Source organism: Calypte anna, chromosome 6, assembly GCF_003957555.1.
Source record: "Calypte anna isolate BGI_N300 chromosome 6, bCalAnn1_v1.p, whole genome shotgun sequence".
Taxonomy (NCBI): domain Eukaryota; kingdom Metazoa; phylum Chordata; class Aves; order Apodiformes; family Trochilidae; genus Calypte; species Calypte anna.
The window spans coordinates 12,463,272-12,488,041 of record NC_044252.1 but is presented as its reverse complement, the minus strand read 5'-3'; the positions used below and the strand labels follow the sequence as shown (position 1 = coordinate 12,488,041).

Below are 24,770 nucleotides of genomic sequence, written 5' to 3'. Positions count from 1 at the left end.
TCCACAACTTGGTCATTTTCACCCTCTATAAAGTCAGCAGTAAGAAACTGCACTGCTTACTGAGCTTGAAATTCTCCTCTCCTTTTCTGCACCTCCCCAGCTTCCAGACAAGGCAGTTGCATGACAGCCAAGCCCAGACACAGCTACTCAGGAACAGGACATGGAACACCACCAAAAACCTGAGACACTGACATACAGCACTTTCTCAGGTTTTGGAAAGTGATAAAACTGATGAAGGTTGCCAGTGACAAACTACAACATTGTAACTCAAATATTTTGTGCTCCATTATCCCAGCAAACGACAGAACCACACCATCTTCATGCAAGAAAGCAGAGCTGCACCATCACTCAGGTCGCACACTCAAGTCAGTGCCATGAAGGTCAGTCCCTGACAGAGAAATGCCAGTGATGCAGTTATAAAAAGAACGAAGTAGAATTTACCCCACGTTTCTTGATGGCCCTGTTAAGCAGCCTCACAACATCTGCTCCCTCCACTCCGCTTGCTTTGAAGCGCTTCGTCCAGGTTATCAGAATACCCTAATAAAACAAAAGAGGAATGCTCAATAGGATGACATTAGAAGGCACATACTAATTTTTCCCCCTTAAAACCAAGATTTTATACTTCAAAAGCATCTTCAGGTATCTTTTCTTCTGTCACCTAACAATCCAACCTGAGACAACTTGGATTCTCATTACACTAAGCTTAAAGATAGGAAATTGTTTTCCCCTCACTTGCTAGAAAATGGTTTGTTTATATTTTGCATTTTCAGCCTGCTCTTCTCCCTGTTACTCCTCGACAGTTTTTCTTGGAAAACCATTTAATCCTTTTGGGACATGTAAATTGACTGCTTTCAGAAAAAGCTGATTGTGCAGGACTGACTAAAGAGAAGGGGTGTGGGTTTTTTATGTCCAGGACCCGGCTGCAGCAGCAATCAGGCTGCACATTTGCTGTCCGGAGTCCCAACTGTCAGGGCTTATTTCACCATGTGATTGTGTTTATGGGTTATGGCAAATAGAAATACTGGAAATGTAGCAATGTCTGTCCCTGACTTAAGGCAAGAATAAAGAAGAAAATCCTGATATTTAATTCCTTGTCTGCAAATTGTCATAAAGAGCTTGCAAATCCCCCAAAGTAATGACTACATATAATTTTTTTCTATTCAGATAATGCCTAACTGATTCAGAGCACTCAGTAAACACATAAGCAGTAATAAAAGAAAGAAAAGAGCATTTACAGTAGTCAATAGGAAAGACAACTCCAATCAGCTCAGCTTTTCATACCCATCATAATATTCACATAACAAGAGTCCACAAAGTTAAAACCAGGAAAGCTGAAGCCTATAAGCACAAGCAGCCATTTCCCAGGTGCACGTTTGCCTGGTGCACATTATCTCAACTTAAGATGAACCATACCTTGTGCATGTTCACCCTTCCAACTGGGATAGCATTTAGACCCAAAGCTACAGGGGACAGAAGAATCAGGGCAACTCTTTCCAGAGCAGTAGTAGTACCAGTAAGCCACAAACCACAAACTCAGTTTCTGCAAATTTTGCCACTGTGCCATCATCTCTAGCATCATTTAGAAAAACAGGAAAGCCCTGTGCTGCTGCACAGAAAAACATGGATGAAGCCCACCCTGCAGTCACAGGTTCAGCAGTCAAAAAGGCCCCTTGGTCTGCATAGTTATCATTCAGGAAACTGGTCAAACCAGACTGGCAAAAAGCAGCTCTCTTTGTAGGCACATGAAAGGAATTTTTATTTGCTTTGCCAGCAAGGCCTCAGCAGCATGGAGGAGTTCTTGGAGAGCAGCAGGGCTGAGTGGGACCCAACCATGTGATGCCACTTTGTCATTCTCAGGGCCAATCTAGGTCCACCCTGCTCACCAAGGACGAGAAACCAGCACTCAGGCAACCACAGTCTTGCATACACAGCAACCCACAAACAAATGTGCACCACAGATTCCAGAAAAACATAATTTTTCAATGTAACCACTCATCTCCAAGTCTTCACAGGTGTCCCCAGGCCATCCCACATGCTCCCTGCCAGCCCCAGCCCCGTACAAGCATTAACTTCACTCCATCTGGCTTGAGCAAACCAGCCTGAAAACAAGCACCTTTCATGCAGCCAAACCTATTTTCACAAGGGCAACTCAAATTTATACATTCACCCCCAGCACAACTGTGCTGTGGTCAGTGGTCTGAGCCTTACCATGCATCATGGCCAGGCAGCAGAGTTGCACCAAAATCACCTCATCTCTTCTTAGGTGATGCAGGAAAAGGCAGTTCTCAGCTCTTACATTCAGACCCTGAGAGTTAGTAAACACTTTTGGTTTCCACTCTCAGCACTGCTCAAGAAGTATGAAATGTAATAAAAAACATGCCTCACCTGGCCCTCCTCAGCACCAACACCTGGGGAGCTGTTGCACCAGGCTAACCTAAAGCCTTGCAAACTAGAAAAGCAAGTCATGCTTTAATGGTGCAGCCTCTCAGTATTTTGTGCAGATTTAACTTCCCTGCATTAATGAGTTACACCATTGCCATAGCAATGATGTACCAGGAGGCTGCTGAGTCATTTGTGATATAATGAGCAAAAGAAGGAAAATACTGTAGCATCCCTGTCATGGGAATCACGTCCATCACGTCATACAACACTGGTTATTTCCATCCCTTTTTTAAAGCAAGTTTCTTCCAGGTATCCTGCCTGATCCCCAGTGCCACTGAGCACCCAGCCAGTGGCACAGCAGCACCACTGCTCAGGAGGGAGACCCTCCCACACACTCTGGACTGCTGAGTGCACTTGGAATGTTCAGCAAAATCTGAGCAAACACTGTTGGGCTGGGTGCTTCCCAATTACACCCCACAGAGAGGTGAAAAAGGCTGCAGAGGAGGCAGGCAAAACCACTGCCCTGTTTACACAGTGAACCATAGCACCCAGCTCAGGCAGTACAAAACATCAGATGTCTCTTCATCATCTGTTAACCAGCACTTTCAGACAGAAATACAAACACAAAAAAAGGAAGACTGACAGTGGAATGTAACACTCATTTATCCCAAAAATAAGACCTGTCTAAGCTACCACCTTCATAGCAGTGTTTGAATAATACAGTAGTTCTTCTGAATGTTAAGAAAACTGTGAAATCTTCTTACCTCATCTAGCTTGGTCTGTCGACACGGGAAAGAAAATGTAAACCCTACTGGTAATTTCTTGTCTTTGATTTGTTGTTTCTCCATGAAGTCTCCCAGGCATTCAGCAACATGATCAAAAAGCTGTAAGAAAATGAAAAGTATAAAATCACCACGATTAGAGATAAAATTTCAGAGCAAAAATATTTCAAAGTGCTTATGCAAACTGTACTAGGTGAAGGGAAAGGGGAAAATATCTGCTACAAATTTTTGAAGATACATAATTGACATAGCTATGAAAGTACTCTCAGCCAGTGTATTTTAATGCCCTAGCGTATTATAAAACACATTGTCCTTGTACACATCTAATTCTGCATGCCATCCTTTACATCCATATGCAAAAGCTTTTCCTGAAACAAGTGGCACCTGGCTCTTGAGCCTGCCATAACCCTTCTACTTAACATTAGATAAGAACAAAACTGTTCTTTTAACCTTTCAATAACAGAGAGGAGGATCTCAGAAGAACATTTGGGATCCAGTCCCAAATGAGGTTGAGCATTTAACATTACAGAGCGATGATCAGCATTTGGTTCACTCAAGCACCACTGAGCCCAAAGAAGCCAGGACACTGCAGAAGCTGCCCAAAAGGGCATCATCTCAAATCTATTCTTATAGCACGCAACAAACAAAAGGGAAGCCCAGAGTATTTATCTAAATAATCCCATGCTCAAAGGAACAACCTGAAATGGGAACATTTTCTGCATCTTTATAATGCTGAATTGTGCAAGCAGCCCACACCAATTCCCACGTAGGTATCCCAATGGCCCCTCAACAGTGCCCTGTGACAGTAGCACCCTGTGTGTCCCCAGGCATGACAGGGAGTGTGTGGGCATGAAGGTGAGGGCTGTGTCTCACATCAAGCTATTCAGAATACACATCAGGTAGGCTGCAAAAGCAAAGCCAAAACCAAGCCCTGGCAATTGAAGCAACAAAAATAAACATTTGTATCAACCAGTACCAAAAGCAGACATTCCTTGAACTCATCTATACCAGAAATGGATGCCAAACTATTAACAAGTCACCACCTGTCCCAGAAGATAATGTGCTTCCACATTTAAACCCAGGAAAACAACCAAACAACCCGACCTATCTGCAGCATTGGTGGGACAGGCCAGGAAAACTGCCCAGAATATGGGGCCTAATTGGGAGAGAGCACAAAAAGTATCTGTTGGTTGCAATTAGCCCACATAGCTTTATTAAGAGCAATTTACAGAGTCGTGGACAGACAGGAGGCACTACAGACAGGCTGAAGCAATAACAAAAACAAAGAAGAAAATATTTTGTGGTTTGGAATAGGTCAAGAAGCTGAGTCTGTAGTATTACAACTTAACAGAACACCTTAACCCTTCCCCAAATGAGATCAGATTTAATTAAGCAGTACGGTAGTTTCCCAGAGAATACATTGCCATCCTTGTCCTGGGCAAATCAGGGACATTTGACTAAGAGCAGTGAATGGGATGGCAAAGCAACCCGTGCTGCTGCACTTCTCTATTTTCAGCTGTCCAGACAAGGGAGAGAGGAAAGGAGTTACAAAAAGAACTATATAGTTAAGTAGTAAATAGGACAACTTCTTCAAGGGCACACAGAAATACAGGAGTATGTTTTTATTATGTTTCCATGTGAACAGTATCTTACTAAGTACTCCATCCTGCACACTTCAGCTACTCCCCAGGATTACAGATGATAAAACTAGAGGCCAACCTCAAAACCTGAGGATTCAGAGAGAAATACCAACTGCTGGATGCTGCTACAGGAATCCATCCATGCAATGAAACACAGAGATGGGGACCTGGTTCATAAATCTGCCTGCAAAAGGCCCCTGGGCAATCCCAAAGTGCTCCAGAGGGCCAGGCACACGTAGTCCCAGTGTGACCTTTCTGAGATTGTGTTCCATGAGGTATTGCAGGCTCACTGCAAGCAACACACTGCCAGTCGTCAGGGTGTTGGGCTGGCAGCAGGGAGCGGGCACGAGCCCTGCCACAGCCTGCACGGGTGGTGCATTAATTATTAGCCCCATTCTTGACACTCCAGTAGCAGGGTCCAGTCAGTGATGCACGGCCTGGTTTGTTGCTACTGTTTTTAATAAGAGCAGAAAGGTCAAGCATTGCTCAAAAGGAGTAAAGAAAGAAAGGGGCATTTATTAATTTTGGTACCATTGATGGCAGTAAGACTTTTTCTAAGGACTCAAGGAAGCATCTGTGTGTGCCCGTGCCCATACTGACGTCCAAACCTTCCTCTAGGAAGACATGCTAAGGCACAGGGAGGACAGGGAGGTGACTCACAACAACTTTACTAAATGGCTTTACTAGGGGCAAATCCTGCCTGACCAACCTTGGTGCCTTTCTACAATGGAGTGACTTCAGTCGGCAAAGGAAAGCAGTGATGTCATGTATCTGCAAGGCCTTTGACACGGTCCCCCACAACATCCTACTACCGAGTTGGAGACATAGAGATTTGATGGGTAGACTGTTCAGTGGATAAGGAATTGGCTGGATGGTCACATCCAGAGGGTCTACAATTCAAAGTCCAGATGGAGACCAGTGGTGTCCCTCTGGGCTCCATGCTGGGGCCTGTACTGTTTAATATTTTTTTCAATGATATAGACAGTGGGATTGAGTGCACCCTCAGAAAGTTTGCAGATGACACCAAGCTGAGTGGTGCTATTGATAAGCCAGAGGGACAGGAGCCATCCAGAAGGATTTGGACAAACTGGAGAGGTGGGCCTAGGTGAACCTCATAAGTCCTGCACCTGGGTCAGAACAGCCTGTGCTATCAGTACAGGCTTGGGGATGAGGTTTCAGAAAGCAGCCCTGCAGAAAAGGACTTGGGGGAGCTGGTAGATGAAAAGCTGGACATGAGCCAACAGTGAGTGTTTGCAGCCCAGAAGGCCAATTGTGTCCTGGGGTGCATCAAAGAGTGGCCAGGAGATCAAGAGAGGTGATTCTGCCACTTTGCTCTGGTAAGACCCTCAGTAAAATACCTGGGGTACTGCATCCAGCTCTGGAGCACTCAATACAGGAAGGACATGGACCTGGTGGAGTGATCCAGAGGAAGGGCCACGAAAGTGATCAGCGGGGCTGGAACACCTCTCCTGTTAAGACAGGCTGAGGAAGCTGGGGTTGTTTCAGCCTGGAGAAAAGAAAGCCCTAGGAAGACCCAAAAGCAACCTTCCAGTATCTGAAGGGGGCCTACAGGAAGGCTGAAGATAGACTGTTTGTAAGGGCCTGGAGTGATAGAACAAGGGGAAATTGTTTTAAATTACAGAAAAGTAGATTGTGATTGGGTGTTAGAAAAAAATTATTTACAATGAGGGTAGTGGAAAAATGGAGCAAGTTGCCCAGAGTGGTAGTTGGACTTCAGCTGTTGGGAGATATTCAAGCTGAGGTTTGATGAGGCTCTGGAGCAAGCTGATCTAGTTGAGGGTGTCCCTGCTTACTGCAGGGGGTTGGACTAGATGACCTTTAGCTGTTCCTTCCTACCCAAATTATTCTATGATTCTGACAAACCCAAACAACTTTCACAGGACAGTAGAGGGAACATTATAAAGTTTCTGTGGGTTTAACTAAAGCAGAGCAGGTATATTGAGGAGAAATTTAAATTCCTGCCCACCCACAGGTGTGTGGTAGACAACAGTGTGAGCCCAATATTGTATCAAATGTCAAAGAGACAGAGAAGTGAATGCCACAGCCAAGAGGAAAGGAAGAGCCAGAATTAGACCTTTCTAGACCTGAAGCAATACAACCACGAGACACTGAGCCATATGATATCAGGCTCCATTACTTCTGGCCACAAAGTTGCCTGCTCTGGTCCCCCTCCAAGAAGTCTCCACAAGGATGCATTTGGCTGACAGCCAGCAGAGTTTGGCAAGCAGCTGATTATCTGAGCTCAGGCTCAAGCCGCTGAATGAGGAAGATTTAAGAAGCAAGGAAACCAACAGTTTCAGATTGGTAGAACAGCCACAAATCCATAACCACCTCTAGTGGCAGAAGAACACAAAAAGCAACACCCAAAAAAAAAAAATCAACCCTCAAGGCACTCTCCCATTTGCTGAGCTGACACGGAAGACAGGCTTCTCAACAAATTTTATACCTGCTTTTAGACTGCGAAGTCAAGGAGAGTTTTGCCTTGACACTGACTGGCAAAGCTATCAGCCTGTGCCCGAGAGATGGATAAAAACAGAAGTTTGAATGCAATGAAGTAAAAAACATGAAAATGAACCGTGCCAGTGAGGCATGGAGCCATAAATCACAATCCCTTCAATAAGCTGATTATGTATTACGCTTTAAGAGTATAATTCATTGAAGTTAATGACACAGCTTGCTGAAAAAAATATTAGTAGCCTATCCCATGCGGGCAGCTCAGTACAAGTATTCCACTAATCTGGCTCAGAGATTTCAGAGAACCTCACCATACACATCAGTCATAAACACCAAATCATCACCTGCATTGTGCTTCCCCATGAATCTCACAGCAAGCATTTTAGTGGTGGTTGGATGTTGTCACGGGACACCTTCAAACGCACACGCAATTTTGATGATGCTTCCAGTTCTCCTTTTTCCTGTACTTTTCCTTGTACTTAAATATCTGAGCAACTACCCACCCAGGGTCAATGGAAGTCTTGACTCTTTCAGTGTAAAAGCCATGGCAACCAAGCCTATCAACCTGAGCTCCACACTGCTGGTTCCCAAAAGCACATAAACACAAACAAAGCCTTGGAAAGAATGCAGACTTGATGTCTCCTTTCCTGCCTATCCTCCTTAGCACCGGTCCATCAAGTCTCACCTTCAGTCAGGCAGCCTTGCCTCCCAGAGCAGCCCCTTACCGTGCCCTCCCTCAGGGTGTGCTGCTTGTCTGTCTGCAGCTCCCAACAGCCCTCGATAGACAAGAACCTGTCCCCACACAGCCACCCTGAACTTCCATGCCTCCACCAGCATGAGACAGCTCAGCTCCAAAACCAAAAGCTTTCCCCAAAAAAAAACATTCTTGGGAAAGCCACTGCATGACCTTTTGGGCAGATAAAGTAATAATGTCAGGAAAAGTCTTTAGAAAAAAGCTGTTTTATTGCTGTGGTTTGATATCACAGCAAATGCATATTATCAGTGCTACTTAAAAGTCATGACTGCCATCTTACAGTTATCTTAGGAGTTATGAGACACTTAATAAGTTATCAAATACATACAGATAGAAATGCTCTTCACACAATTTTTCTTTTTTGCTTTTGTGTTTATTTTTCTGAAACAAGTATTAAAGTTCCTGCAGGTCTCTTACACACCTAGAAGCCAGCATCTCATTTAAGTAAAAAGTGTGAAAACTTTCCTTTTCCAACAATGAACATATCTGGTTAGTCTACATTTGACATGAAGACAAATCTGTCAGTAAAATATTAATTGTAACCCATCTGATCATAAAAAGCAAAACAAAATTATTACCAATACCCAACTTTGAAATCCAAAGTAAATGGACCCAACTTTTTCTACTCGTGGAACATGGAAGATATGTAGCTTCCCATAGTTTTTCTAATGTACTTTACTTTTTCATGAGTGCTCAAATTGCCAGGACAGAAATGTGGCTGTCATGGGTATTTATATCCCCCATTTAACATGGCAATTGCAGGGTTGGTCCTTGCTCTTTGCTCACAAAAAAGACTTAAGTTGTTTCCCTGTTCTTGTTACTACCCTATGGAAGTAGTTTACTATTAAAAGTCAGATTTTTTTATTCTAGGCCATTTTTTCCCTAACTCTGCCAAAAGTCTCCCACACAATGACAGCAAGATTTGCAACACCCATACATGCTCCTATTACACTAACTACAGCTTCTTTGTTTTCGAGTATCGACAGAGAGCTGCAGTCCATTCTGGCCAGACTGTAGGTGGCAGCTGTGAGGGATGCTACAGCCACTTGTGGTGTTCTTCTAAAATGACAGCAGGAGAGCAGTTAATCTTTAGAGATGTCCTAAAGAAGAGGCACTTACCCGTGTTCCACTGCCATGCATTATATCTTCAGGTGTATTATAAATTTCACTTTCATTTGTACTGTCTGCTTTTTTTCATGTATACCTTCACACGCAGAATCGGAAAATAGAGCCACCAAGATCCAGTGCAATGAAATCTCCTTTCTCTATATGGAAAACAAGACACAAGTGATTAAAAACAGTATGCAACATAAAACTAATGTCAGGTGTTAAGTATAATGCATAGGCAAATCCCCAGTGCTGACAGCAGGGAAGTTCTAGCTGCAGGGCATCCACAAGATGCACCACACTGATCCCTACAATTTAACATTAAGTTGTGCAACAGCAATGCCAATCACCATTGATACACAGGTCACTGCAGTGAGGGTTTTTCCAAAAAGAATAGCCAACATTGTTCCAGATCTTCAAGATAAAGTTGGGCCGAGTGAAGATCTCAGGAAGAAGCCAAAAAGATATTGAGAACATAGAGACAGCAAATGCAGGGCATCGACTGATGAGCAATATTTTGCTGTAAATGGATATGTGTCATTTGGCAACTAACAGTGAATAATGCTTGGACTGTGCACTGCTCTAAAATTAACAAATTACACACAGATGCAGTTAAAACAGGAACCACTTATTTCACCCCCTGAAGCTGAGGTTCACTGCAAAGCACAGAGTCAAATTACAGAAGACAGAGAATCAACAGTCTTGAAATATCACAGGACAGCTTTGCACCCCTGCAGAAGCTACTCAGAAGTCACCATCCTTTTTGCACAGAGCTTCCTAAACAGCTCCCCAAGAGCCAGGGAAAGAGTTTGGCTATCCCCATCTCCCTCGTGTGGTGGAGAGGGATTGGATTTTAAAGGTCTGAAGCTAAATCCACTAAATACACACCCCCTACTCAACTTCCACAGACTTCAGGAACTGATTCAGGGCTGCAGAGAGGCTATGGCCTGGCCATCTGAGGAATGAACACTTCCAACACTCCCTGGAGAGCAAGGCAAATAAACTTGACCAAACTGCTTGTGCTTTCTTGCCTATCAAAAGGGGAGCAAACAAAGACAGTGATCATTAGTCTGCAAAAAGATAAGATGTAGGAAGCAGTGTGCACAACCTGGTCACACAAGAGTGCGCATCTAGACTGCAACTTAATCCTCCAGGCCTCTTTGCAAGCATCTGTGTCTGCACACAAGCATCCTTGGGCTCACTAATGTTGCTGGTAGAGTAGCAAAGCAGAGGCACATGGTGCTTTCTCATCCTGGTTTCCTCATGGACTTGAACTTTCTTAAGGTGTCAGAAGCACACCACATCTTCCCCACATCCTGCACCATGATTGTGCACTGCCAGTCCCATCCTGCAGCACTCTTTGGCCTCTTTCATTCTGCCTTCCAACTACAACTTTGGGAATGACATTCCCAACATCACCATTTTTTCCATTTCTACCTGAATTCAAAATGGAAAGACCTCTAGCCATTGGGACAACCAGTACCTTTTGATGTGTTACCATGAACTTCAACTCAGCTCTCAGAGCTTTCAGACCCCACACTGTCACTAAAACATCAGGTATGCAATTTATCCACAAGGATTTACAGACCAGGCTTGGCTCTTGAGATTACTCTGCCTGATCTCAGACCTAAACTCATAAGTCCAGCTTAGTGAACTGCTTCTCCTCATCACCCCATGCATCTCCAGAAGCCCCATCTTGCTCAGCAAAGCTGATGAGCTGGACAGGGCATCCCTCAGGGCAAAGCCAAAAAAGGCAAAGACACTGCAAAAGCCCTTGCGGGTTTTCCAAGTTTGCAGCAGAATAGAGAAACAAAACACTGTCATGTGAGAAACCACAAAGAACAATAACCTTCATACAGAAACACAGCAGATGGAGCTGCTAGAACTCCTCTAACAATGCTCCTAATTTTACTGCATTTCAATTCAACTTTTCCTTATTGCTGCTTAAGACAGGGGCAAAACTCAGAGTTTGTATAAATCTGTTCAGTACTTTCCCCACCTGTTTCTGAACAGCGTGGCTTTTAAACATCAACTTTGCTTCTGGGTAAAAATAGCATTCAACACAAACACATCCAAACTGGAGATGCAGTTCCCTGTGTCCAGTGTTGGCATAACAAATTCAGTGACTGGTAACCCCCTCCACACAACAAGACCGGAAGTGAAACATTTACCCCAAGTGTCTCATTAAGCCAAATACCCAAATAAGCTTTATCATACAAGTATCATCTGTCAAATGCAAGGCCATTACCTTCAATAAATAATGCTAAAATCAACACTGGACCAGATGGCCCTTTTCAGCCTAAGTGCACCTTGGGTACATACTCAAACAAGCACTGCACTTCAGAAATATCATCTCTGGAAGTAAATTAACAGATTAGTGTGTTTGATTTCCAGCACAATCAGCTCATCGTAAGATAAAATTAATCTATAATTATCCTTTTTCAGTTGAAAAGAAGAAAGAACTCTGAATTAGAAGGTAAAGCTTCCTATATGCAAAGCAGGAGTTTTTCTTTCAGTGTAGCTCAGGAATTAACCCAAGTAGCATCACTTAATCTATGTTTTATAACACCAAGATACAATCACACCTGCTGTAAATTCTTTTAAGATCTTTTGAAAGCATTTTGAAATAGCCAGAGATACTGCTCTGGGCACTCTGGGCAAAAACCTTGGTGGTTTCATAAATTAAGCAACTCTGCAAGAGGCAAAAATCTCTGCTAACACCAGTGTCCTCCAAAATTACTACTCGAGAGCTCTGTGTTAATAAAGTACACAAGCACAGATCTGAAACTACATTAACAGTCTTTTTCTGAATAGTCAGCTCTCATAAATATAATCAGACTCAGAAGAAAGAGCTTACAAGGCCAGTAATTAGAGACAGGCCAGAGAAAAGGGCAGGCTTTCAGCCTCTGGTTTTACAGAAAGATAACTGAAGGCAGAAACTGCCATTGGCTGAGAACTGAACCCACCACTTGAGGCACAGCAACCCAGATACATCTGCCAGGGCCCCCCAAGCCCTTTGGAGGTAGAGGGAAGAGGGCTCAGCATCTGCCCTGTCTGCATCTGTGTGACAGCTGAGCTGGAGGTGACAGGCACATGCAGGTGGTCAGGGAAAGAAATGCCACAACACCCACCCACAGCAAATAGTGCCCATGACTGGGGTCAGAACATGCCTTTTTGATGCCAAAGAAGGGAATGGGTTTGCCTGCATTTTCTAACAGCTATCCAAAGAGGCACCCACAACATGCATATATAGGTTAATATCCTTGTTATACAGAAAGCATCAGGGGCAAAGCAACTGCCTCACTCTAATCCATCCTGCAAATACACTGCCCATAGCAGACCAGAGAGGCTGCAGGAGCCAAATTGCAAAGGATCAAGAACTGAGTACCCTGTGCACAACAAACAAGGTTGCTTTTTTAAGTAGGTTGAGTAACACACGATCTGAAATTAATACTTTGAAATACAGCAACACATACACTCTGACAAGGGCTACCCACTGCTCAGTGCCAGCAGCATTCAGCAACCTCTCCCACCTCTGATGGATGGGTTCAGATCCCCTTTTCCCTGTGCCACATCACATCTCAAAGTCTCCCCAGTTTGTGCCATGGAACAATTTGCAGAATTATCTGACTTTCTGCAAAAGAGTTCAGATTTGCTAATCTTCAGTGACTGATGGTGGACAGGTCTGTTGCAGCTGAACTCAAACACAGATGAAGGAAAAAAACATGGATTTCTGAGTTGGTAAAAATGCTGGGATTCCATGAAAAAGCCCTGAGGTCACCTCACCTGAAAACCCTCAGAGCAAGCAACCCCTGACCCAGCTGTCTGCACACCTTCTGGCTTTCATAACAGGCTGTGAAATTCAAGGTAGCAGCCAAACGGTTCTAAATTAAGGGAAACACAGCATTCAAGTTTGTTGTCCCTTTGGTTTTTTAGACAGAGAATCACATTTCAACTAGAAAGTTAAGGTTGCAGAAGTAACAGCAAAGCAGAACAATCAAAGATTTCTGCCTGCCAGACAGCACAAAGCACCATCATGTTCTCCAATTCAATAAATCTTTGATTTAATTCAAGTCTCAAATCTGGTAACTGTGTTATGCAGTTCTTGCAGCTGTGCACTTTCTGCACACAGGGACATCATTTCTGGTAGACACCAAGCTACAGTTAACCAGCTCAGGCTATATGAGAACGAAATCTGCTGTTGCCACTAAATAATAAACACTATTACATACTGTTTATAGATATATTTATATACTGTATATATATTTGGGTTTGTTTGGGTTTTTTTTTAAGCACTAAAATAAATAATAAGGGCAATCTTGGCCTCAGATACCAATACAGTATCTTTTTGATTTCTGAGAGCTCTTTGTGCCACTTTCATCAGGTACAGGCAAGCATGGAAAAACCAAACCCAGCATCTGGATGGAAAAAGCTCAATACAGCAGAGCAGGCAGATTTTAAGCCATTTTTTTAAGCCATTACACTGCAGCCTCTTTGAGTTCTGCACGTTTGCCCTAAGACAGTGTGTAAGAGGGAGCTACAAAAAGAAGAAGAAATGCCATGAAACTCAAATTCAGCATATATGGGTTCACAGTTCCACTGCGGAAAAACAAGTAGGAGAACAGATGTTAGTCAAACAATAAATTACTAAAAGCCACTGTATCACATTGAAAATGAAGTGCATAAATCAAAAAAGCGCTTCCTATGTGAAAGTACTGATTGTTGGCAGACAATCAGGATAAATGTATCAACTCTTAGTGGACTGATTGCTGGGAAGGGCTTCTCCCATTGGCATTCGAAGTGATTTGATGTAGCATCTGTGGGAACAGACCTGCACACAGAGGGGTGGGCTGTCTTCAAAATCTTGTCTGAGCTTACCAGAAAGGAAATTAACTCTTGTTGATGGGAGCCACACAGTGTATTTTTAACAGGCTTCTTAAAAAGAACACCATGTTTAATACAAAGAAATACTCAGTTCCTTACCTGAACCATCAGGAATGGACCTCACAAATGTAAGGAAGCATTCTGACTGCAGCTGTTGGGTTGAAGTCTCTGGAGAGCCCGTTCTTCATCTCTCTCCTGAACCGAGCCATGACGTCGATCAGCGTTTCATCAGAGAGCCGCATGGCGTAAAGGTATTTTCAATCTAGGGAAAAAGACAAAACACCACCGACAGTGTGGAAAACTGCCCAAGAGGAGATATACCCCTCTTTAACTGCAAGAATAGGGTGTAGCCCCAGATTGGCCATGGGGTTTGACCAAGCTGACAACACAGCCACATGGCATTGTGCCTTGCTTTTTCACTTAAAATCCAGGAAAATGTGCAACTTCTAGGAAGCTGCCTGAGCTGAAGGCCACTCCTATTGCCCTCCCAAGACAAGACCATCTCACATCGCTCCGCCTCCTCTCTTCCACATAAAACAGTTCACCCACAGCATCACACCACTATCTCCAGCTCTTGCCCACTTTTTCAGCACTTCTGACTGTCCATAAGCTCAAGAGCTGAAAGCCAAAAATACCTCTTTTGGCACCTTGTCCCATCTGGGTGGTATGGCACTGCAGTCCACAGATGTGCCTTATATTTAAAGCCCTTCATTGCAAAGCATATGTTTCAGAAATTTTGGGGCTACATCCCAGACTGAAAAATTATTTCTGTGTAGCAGATGATTTTTCCTATCACACTCAAAAAGCTATCACAGCCAGGGAGGCAGAAGGGCAGAACTTGGCTGTGAGTAGGCAGCGTCTTCCTCCTCAAGATAAAACATCAAATTAAAAAGTTGTTGACTTCTCCCTTGTGGCTTCCCAAGACAGGAACTTTCTTCACCTCCCCTGGAAAAGGAGCTTGGTTCCAATTTTTCAAATTGTACTACGCCCACCGTCAGCATCAGGAAGAGTAAGAGACACTTTGATGCCTCAAAAATACAACTGGCCTGGGGGGGTGGGGTATTATTGCTAAACGCACGTGTCCAATCCTTTACTTCTGCTGCCATCTACTCTTGCCTTGTTTCATTATCTGCCTTGGAATCTGATTCTGCCAACAGCTAAACAGAAGCCACACCTTTGGGATCAGTTTGGCTTCCATGTCAGTAGGACCAATAAAATAAAACCCTGCCCATGTTTTCTGTCTCCAGTAAAAACTGGGAAAGCCACCTCTTTTAAACCCCAGGCCATCCCCTGTGCCAAGACACACCAAGTGTCTCCTTTGCTGCTCTGGAAACTTGAGAGCAACTCGTCTCCTAACTGCATTATATCCCAACGGGACCAGTGCCACAATAGGAACACCCATGTGAAAGTAGGCGTGCAAGGGCTCATATACCAGGGACTTTGAGGCAGGAAGCGATGAATAATGTATTTGTGAAGGAAATGCAGACAATCCACAATGTAATTAAGCCCTAAACTGATCGTTAAACCAGCACCAATTTAATTGCTCCTGCAGAAAGTTACTTCTGTCTGCACGTAGTAGAGGTCTGCAAAGACACTGAGCATATCTCCCAGAGCCAGATGCTCTTCCAAGTGACCAAGCACTTGCAGAGCTGAGGGAGGAAGGCATGGGTGGACAGCAGAGCTGGGTGCAGGACCCAGCCTGATCCTGAACCATAGGCTGGGGGCAGTGAACACAGGGCTACAGCAGAGCAAAACAGTCCTCAAATAGATGCTAAGGGGAAGTTAACAGCCCAACAAAATAAACCACCCCTTGGGCATCATGAACTGGCAAAGTGATGGTGCAGGCCTATAGCAAATGGCATAAGAGATGAGCCCAGGTTCTTCACTGCAGAGGACAAATGTGAGACTTCAGAGCAGCATCCCCACATCCCAGCTGTGTCCTGTTGCCACCCTGATGGGCTGACAATTGTTGCAGCAACAGACGCAACAAATTACCAGCACCGTTCAGTCCAAGAAAAAAAACCTAGATGGGATGGCACCCTCTTTGCAAACCCTAACAGTGTGAGGATGGATGCAGAGACCGGTGTCAGGCTGGACTGGAAGGCCTCTCCTCCACAGCAAAACCTGCCATAGTTTGTTATTTTTTGTTTTTCTTTAGCAGAGACTGAACAGCATGTCAGAGCATGAGGTTATTCCCTTTTAAAGGCAGGGGGACGGCACACATCTCTTTTAAGGCCTGAGCTTTGATCAGCCCATGCAGCTGCTTGGAAGCCTGGTTCTGCAAAGCTCCCAGCGCAGGCTGCACTAACACACCGCTCTCAAGTCAGACTTCACCGTGCAATTAAAATACTCCTCTACACAGCCCCGCTGCCACCACGCTCCTCCCAAAAACAGGCCTGACGGATCCCACCCCCACCCAGGGCCTGTTGTGAAGGCAGGTTCTGGCGTTTGCTCAGTTAGGGACGAGTCAAACCCGCTCTCTCCACATCTGCCCTCAGCAGCGAGGAAAAGCGGAGGGAGGGATCTTTTTCCCCCCTCTGAAAAACCCAACAAGCGCCATCAGCGCCTTACATAATGGGGCCGGACCCTCCCGCACGCATCGCCCGGCTCTGATCACGCTGTGCCGCATCATGGCCATCTTCACCACTGAGACTTACGGTCTGGGAAGGGGAGGGAACTAACCTCCGCTGGAAACAAAATCACGCCGTGCGTTACAGTTTCCAAAGATTAAAAAAAAAATATATATTTTTTTTTTTCTTTTTTTTACCTCCAGCAGGAAAAGGCTTAGTCATTCCAGCAGGGCAGTTTCAAGGGAAAAATCGCTGCTCTCCTGTCCTGGCAGCAAAGGCAGCAGTCCCCTGAGGGAAAAGCCTCAGCGAACAGCCATAAATATGTGGGGTGGGGGAGGGAGCTAGAAGCTGGATTATGGATGGAGGTTTAATAACCCCCTGCTCTGCCTGCAATAAAGCCGATCAGAAAGCAAATCTCGGCCCTTATCCAAAGGAAGCAGCAGGGGGGTTGGCAGGGCCAGAGAGAGAGCTTTCGGCAGGACATGCAGCCCTGCTGAGGCTCCTGTGGCTGCGGCCCTGTGAGAGATGGGGTGCCAGCCCTTCCAGGGCAATGACAGAAAGCCGGAGCAATTTCAGGAAGCTGGCTGTGTGGGCAAGGAGCAGAAAAACGCTCCTTTATTTATTCACCATCTCAGAGGCACCCTCCCACAGTGCCACTATGGGAGCCCTCCAAAACCTCAGTAACTTCTTTTTCTTAAAAAAAAATAAAATCTATGAGCAATTCTTTCAAAACGGTATTTTATAATCTCAACCATATGAATGTTTTTTGCTCAGTCACATAGAAAAGACACTTCTTGTACTGAGGAAAAGAAGTTTCCTAAAATTCAGCCAGGGCAGCAGCTTCCACGGGAAGCTGTAATATCCGTGCTTAATGAAACAGGCAGCACTAAGGGCCTTTACTTAATGCAGGCCTCATTCATTCCACAGACACTGACAACAGGCAGCAGTATCCCAGAACAGAGCACTCCCACAATGATTTCAGAAATGTTAGTACCTATTGTACTGTCACAGCCTGTGTACAAAACCCTTCAGCATGTAAACATTTTTCTGCAGAGATAATCATACTCCATATGCCTTTCAGCATCAGGAAGATTCATCAGGAGCCAAGGCATGTTAAAACAAGAAGTTCAGACATCCTGAAACTGTTTGATGCTTACTTATGACTTATCAGATTGGTTCCTAAAAGCCTTTATCATTACAAGTCACTACTACTACAGGCCTTTTTTTGGTGCCATTTTATACCCCATTCCATCACCCTATTTTCAAGGTTAAGCAAAATTTAAATGTCACTTTTGGATTGCAAGATTTTTTTTCTTCTCTTGTCAGATAATATGACAAAAAGGTATTGTTTCCTGACAGAAACTAGGCAACACCTAGAGCCTCCCTTTGCTGGGGCCAGCTACTGCAGGTACAAACCTGTTGGCAACAAAGGTGCTCACAGGCAGTTTTACAAAAGCTATGCCAAGTCCTCTGTCACAGTGAGGATGCTGAGCTCAGGCTGCTGCCCCTGGAGGATCACAAATGTTCAGAGAGCAGATGCTTTCAAAAACATCTGGATAATTAATCCTGCTTGGAGTAAGGATATTTATGCTTATTTAAATGGTACAGGGCATCATACAGACATCACCAGCTTGCTTCTGCACAGTAGGGTGTTGTGCAAATGCACGTGTGCACGGTGTCAGGGCAAAATACCCCCCTGCAGGGAGCTGCTGGACCATGGTTCTGCCAACACATGATGAACCATACACATCTTCAACACCACACATCTACCCTGCCTATTCCCCCCGATTGCCACAACTCATTCTGAAAAAAAGTTTCAAAACCAAAGTGGAAAAAAAAAATAATTGAAACTTAAGGGAGTGTCTAAAATCCAGCAAATCCAGTATGGAAGCAGCACAAACTAGTCCTTAGACCCAGGGTATCCTGTGGGTCTGCAGCCACCTGCACCTCAGCAGGGATCCCACCAGAGAAAGGCAGCACTAAGCTTTAGTGCCATGAAGGGATAGGAACCCAAAAAAAAAGGAAACAGGGTTGCAAGGGAAGAAGGACAAAGCATCCTCTGAGCAGTGGAGATCCCTGTAGCAAATCCATTCCCAAATTCACCTCGCCAGTACTTTTAACGCTTCCACACCCCTCCTGTGATCCATAGCAGCATCCTCAAGGTGACCTGCCACCTGTGCCACCAAATGACAAGCTGATTGCTGCCACAGACAAGTGAGGCATAGGAGAAGCAGCCATGGCAGCCAGGAGCCCCACAGGGCAGAGTGATGAGCAGGGGAATGCCTTGGTCAGCAGCCCCCAGCTGCAAGCACGTACCAGCAGCAAGTGCTGCTCTTCCGGAAGCTCGGAGCAGAGGGAGGGACCTGAAACGAAGCCATGCAGGCACGTACTCCCAGAAAGGGCACTCTGGGATGGACCCCTTTGCCACGTACCAAAGAGCAAGGCCCACTGGCTGCCAGCAGGTGTGGGGCCGCAGAGCAGTGGGGCCGGAACTCTGACTGCTGCAGAATCCTTTCCTTACAGCAGAGCCAAAAGTGAGGGGGCTCAGTAACCATTCCAACAGCACATAAACAGGAAAAGATGCCCTACATCCTTCAAAACCAGTAGACTGTTGTGTTAGGGGTTGGGTTTGGGTTTGGTTTTGTTTCTTGGGGTTTTTTCTGTGTTTTTTTTCTTTTGTTTTTTCTGGGTTTTGGGGTTTTCTTTGGTCTTGTTTTGATTTTTTTTTTTCAGACAAAACCAGATTGGTCCACAACAATGCTTTACAACTTCCTGGCCAAACAATTTCCCATGTCATCAGGCAACAGAAGCCTCCTGGTGTTGAACTAGCCTGCAATAAATAACCCCCAGGAACATGACTGAGTGTCTGTGGTGCCTCCATGCTCCCACCGTGGCCTTTCCCCACACAGCCTTTCTGCTGCTTCACATTCAGTGCACACCCTTGTGCTTATCTTGAGTTTCTAAATATAACAGGCACCACCAGACAGAAAAGGCCTTACCCGGGCACACACGCCTGGTGCCAGCAACAGCACTTACAAATCCTTCGGGGAAAAGTAAAAGAGGGGCCTGGGAAACAGGGAGAGCCATAAACATGGGGCCACCAGGTGTGGAAAGCTTCATGCAGCTCTCAGATCCTTGTGAAAACTGCTGGGTAGAAAAGCAAAAGACCTAAACCAAAGCTGTGGAAAATATGAGGTGCTGTCTGAGGTTTTATCCAACAGAGAAGCTGGCATGGGTCAGCACATCTTGAGTGAGGCAGGATGGGTCACCCACACACAGGAGCTAAGGTCACCCCAGGCATAGCTGGGAGCCCAAAGCATGGAGCTGCTTTCCTCCACCCAGGACAAGCCCAGAAACCACAATCAATCAGCCCTGCTAACACTGCCACTGAGGCTTCCCAAAAATATTTAAGGGATGCCTTTAGCAGGTGCTCAGCCATGCACTTAGGTGGGTCACATAGAACCAGAAGAGGTAGCAGAGGGGAAGCCTCTGCTCCCTGATGTCAGCTGGGCTCTGTGACAAAGCTCGGTGATATTTGCAATTATTTTAACAGTTTACATCCCTGCATCCCCAGCTCCAGGTTTTCCGCTCCCTACAGCTCTGCAATATGCTCGGCCAGGAACTAACTGCCATGTTTTTATTTATCCTGTGCTCTGCGCCCGTTTCCTTGTGGCAAGGCTAAATCACAGGGCTACACCAACCATTCAGCAGCAGTTTTCCAATGCTAAAGGAAAAGAAAAGAAACCCATAGAAACACTTCCTCTTTTTAAGCACAACTGACAACCACTTCCTGCAAATTCAGCAGCTGCGGTGACACATAATTCAAAAACTACCTGCTCTGCGTCCTCGTCACCCCCGTGCTGGAGTGACAGATGCCCACAGGAACCCTGGGGAAGAAGGGGAAGTCCCTACTCCTGGGATTCTGGTGCCTACTCAAAGCCTGAAAGGTTAATCACCATCTCCACCAACACCCTCACTGCCAAAGGCCCCCGATTCCTGCCTCACCCTGTCCAGCTCCCTTTCCCACCATCACCCACGCCCACAGCCTCCACACGTAAACCCCGCTCCACTCTCCACCGGGGATGCTTTGGCTGGACTCAAACACGGGTTTATTGCCTTTTCTGCTATAGCAGAGTCGCTACGGGGACAAAAGCGACAAAACCATTAGGGAAAAAATATACATGTAACAATAATAATTTTTAAAAAATTAAAAAGCGATCTGGCCCCGGGGTTTAAGGAGGGGTGGGGGTCCAATCTACCTTTTTGACCTGGTCCTCCTTGAGCTCCGTGAAGTAGTAGGCCAGGAGCTGGGCGGCGATCATCCTGCCGGCTGCAGCGGGCGGCTCCGCGCACGCAGAGATGCGGGGCCCGGGGATGGCCGCGCCACCGCCCCGGCACCGCCCCTTCCTCCGCCTTCTCCGCCTCCGGCCCGGCCCGGTCCGCCCCGCCCGCCGCCCCGCTCCCACGGCACGGAGCCCGCGGGGTGACCGTGCTGGCAGGCGGGGGGCGGAGGCAGGGGGAGAAGGAAAGGGAGGGATGATGGTGGACACCGGAGGAGGACATGGAAGGGCCTCAGAGGGATAGTGCTTGAACACTACAGTGCTTGGAAAGAGCAAACTGAAAAAGGAAAAAAAAATATAAAATCACACCCTAAACCAAAGGTGTTTTCCGAAGCGGCTCGTCGCTCAGAAATCCTGGAAAAAATCGCAGACCGCAGGAATCTTCACTAACACTGAGAACCCTCTGCCAGGGACCCAGCTTGGACCCCCTGGGCTGAGGGCTGAGCCTCTGGGAGACTTGCAGGAGTACCTGAAAGGCAGATGTTGTTAATTCAACTACTGAACCTGTGGAGATTCTGCATTTGTAGTCTATTAGCAAAATCCCCACTGACGGACAGGACCTCTCCCCATGTGTGCTGCCCATGCTTTTGCCATGTTGGAGTGCAATCCCCAGCACTCCAAGGAAACCTCCACCACTGAGAAGCCTCTGAGGGCCTCACATCCATTGAAGCACAGCGATAGAATGTGCCTCCAAAACCCTAAAGCCAAACACAGAGGCCAACCCTAAAGCCAAACAGAGAGGCCACGTGTCTGCAGCCCGCGGGGGTTTTTGCTTGCAGCCCATTCCTGTCGGTGGGATTGGGCATCCAGGCCCATGCAAACAGCAGTGATGCTGCAGGCGTGATTTGCATAGCGAATGTCTGCCACAGTCCGAGTGATCAAAAACCTGTTTCTTGAGTTTCTGGCTTCCTTTCCAGTGCCGTACTAATTAAACAGTTGCTGTGGCCAAAATCACGAGCTGCTTGGGCAGGCACATTCTCCTCTAGACTGCCCTAGTGGCTGCAGGAAGGTTGGGTAGAATTTCCTTCTTCACATCGCCACAGTGGCTTTTAAGCTCATTCTCAGTGAGATTTTCACGAGGCATTTCACTGCCTTGCATATATTACTCCTGCTCATTTGGCAAGCTAAGGAGCAAACATGCCTGCACCCCGGTTCCATGGCTGCAGGCACAGCAGCATCGCCCTGTGGCATCACCCTGCAGCCCAGCATGGCTGGAGCTCATGGGCAGCACAGGGAGGTGGGATGAGCAGCAGCAGTCCAGAAACACCACCCAACACCTCACAGGAGCTGGCCGAGCTCTCACTCAGATGTAATTCACTGCTCAGCCACGCTCCTCCTCTTCTGACGGTTAGAAACTATCTTTAGTTCCCAGCCCAGGCTTGCTCCTGTTTTCAATCCATCTGTCATCTGCTAAACCCTGTCTTTCAGCTGAAATTGCTCTCCTCAATCTCGAGTGTTTGCTTTCTATAAATACAGAGGAAAGAAACCATATATGATGCCCACAGCTTTTGATTCGCTAGGCAAGATAGACCTGGCTAAAGTCTTAGCAGACTTCTCCCACACTCATTCCAGCCTGAACTCATCTCCATCAAACACACCAGCTAAAATCAGGTAAGTTATTCCAGAGAAGGCAAAAAAAACCCTGCACTGACATTCACAGTTCTCCTACGAGGAGTAAGTCACCAAGTCCTCTACCATTAACAAGCACAAATCCGGAGGCTCCCAAGTTTAACTGAGATACCAAGATAGCCCCATGCCATCAGCCACCACTCCCAAGAGATAGCAGATCTTTCACCCTAAAACAAAAAGCATCCCTGGGTCCTGCTCCTTCCAGTGTGGCCAACAGAGTCCTGGCTGCTACAGATGTCTTCACTCAAACGCTGACCTGCAGAAGCCCAAATCAAAATTTAGAAGTAAAAAGTAGCTTTCTGCACGTGTGTATTTACATTTGCCTTCTGTTGCTGTGTGACCACAGCCTGGCAGTGCTCAGCTCCCGCAGACAGGCACTGTGCTCTCGGAGCTGCCTCTACACAAGGTTTACAAGCTCTGCTCTCTATCGCCTCCAGCTCAGATACCTAAAACACCACCGAAATACACGGTACTCACCTCAGTAACCTTGCTGCAGGAATGCCAATTCACTTCGTTAAAACAGGTGGGCACAAGCCCAAACTGTTCTCAACTAATCTTTGACCAAATGAAAGCAACTCAAACCATTCCCTCTGGCTTTCAAAGAATTTGAGTCAGCCAGCTAAGGATTTGGGAAGTACAAAATTTTCAAAGTGACTATGAATAAGAATGCTCTTCTCTTTAGAACAATGCCTGTCGTAAGAATGTGCCAGAGGAAGACAAGTTTGTTTTCTTCATCTGCCAAAATTGTGACTTAGAAGTTAATTAAAAATGTCACAGATCATTAAGGTGGCTTTTGGTTCCACTGAGCATTTTTTGTATCACAGCATGTTTCAAAACTCACCAGAAGCAACCGTCTCAGGTTCCCCTTAGGCTATAAAAAGTAAGAAGAAGGGTTCAAAAAACATCAGTACTCTGAAGCCCTGTGCAATGAAAATAAAGCATATGCACATTACAAACCCCCAAATAAATTAAATAATTAAGTACACACTTAAGCAGGAGGTGATTCATGTGACAAAGTCAAAAGGAATTCAGAGATGGTTAAACAACTGTTGCAAATAACCCTTCTTTAGTTGCTGATCATGACATTCAGGAACAAACGAACACCACAAACTAAAAGCCACTTCAGAAAAAAGTAATAGTCTACCTAAGGCCAAACAGCTGCAATGTTTAAACATTTAGCATTTTTAAACTGCTCCTTGCAAGGAGTGAATGAACTTTTCTCCTACCACAGAGCTGGAAAGGCAGCTAAATATCCCTATGGACACCTAAACCATTTGCAAGTCCTTTTTGCACTGCCAGGACAGCAGATAGCACACAGGTGTTATTTTGAAGGGACCCAAAAGGAGCTGAGCAGAGGCTGCCCAGCACAACCAAAGAGTTCTGCATCTCCTCCTCTGTAATCTCATACCTCCATACCATCTAGCCCTGGGTTTTCCCTGCTGCTTTACTGGAAGAGATCAATTCAGCAGCCAATTAATTACCAGCACCTAATGTACGCTGCCAGGCATCCAGCAGGCTATTTTGAAAGCCACTGTCCTTTAAGACAAATTACTGGAAGCTGAATTCGATACCTGATGACTTGCAGCTATTTTGGTTGTGCTCTAATCTTATTGTCCAGGTTTAACTGCCCTGAAGTGTTTCGACACACTGAAGTAATTCAGTGCATCAGGTCTCCTCTGTGTGTTTATTTAATTTCTGCTTTATTGCTCTATACAAGTCTGCATTCAGATTTGACCCCTCTACAATGAGGGGATTTTGTTTTAATCATCTCCATCATGTAGTTCTGATGTACACAGTTGCTAGATGCTTTCTACTTTTCTAAGAAAACAATGAAATTGTAGTTGTTTGTTGTTCTTAAAGTGCCTGGAAAAATGCTCGATTTACTTTCCCTTATATTATATTATATTATATTACACTTAAAGCAAAGTGATTAAAAGCACCACCCCTAAAAAAAGTGTAAGTTCCTAGTTTGTGACAGCACCTCTGACTAAGAAGGGAAATTTCAAGCAGCCTTTGAAGCTCCCATTCCAGGGTAGGAAACTGCATGTTTGCACAGAAGAAATCGTTGCTCGTTTGTGCTAAGCTTGGTGCAGAAGCTACTAAGGAAATCAAAAAGCAGCAGAGATACCGATTTGATAGGCAATTCCGTCAAACAAGGTTAAATGCATTATGCAATTTCACCTTGCCAGGAGGCACAGCAAGCAGGA

General features: G+C 45.5%; 1 protein-coding gene across 1 annotated transcript in view; it reads right to left on the bottom strand.

Moving 5' to 3' along the window:
* LOC103531961 (hexokinase-1) overlaps window positions 1-21,005 on the bottom strand; it is a 38,697-nt gene extending 17,692 nt beyond the window's left edge. Inside the window, exons 1-5 of the mRNA XM_030452833.1 lie at window positions 20,854-21,005; window positions 14,124-14,286; window positions 9,153-9,298; window positions 3,147-3,266; window positions 442-537 (exon numbers count right to left, since the gene is read on the bottom strand). Of these exons, the coding sequence (XP_030308693.1) occupies window positions 442-537; window positions 3,147-3,266; window positions 9,153-9,173 (237 nt within the window). The 5' untranslated portion in view covers window positions 9,174-9,298; window positions 14,124-14,286; window positions 20,854-21,005. The remainder of the gene's footprint in view (window positions 1-441; window positions 538-3,146; window positions 3,267-9,152; window positions 9,299-14,123; window positions 14,287-20,853) is intronic.
* Window positions 21,006-24,770: the final 3,765 nt, after the last annotated feature.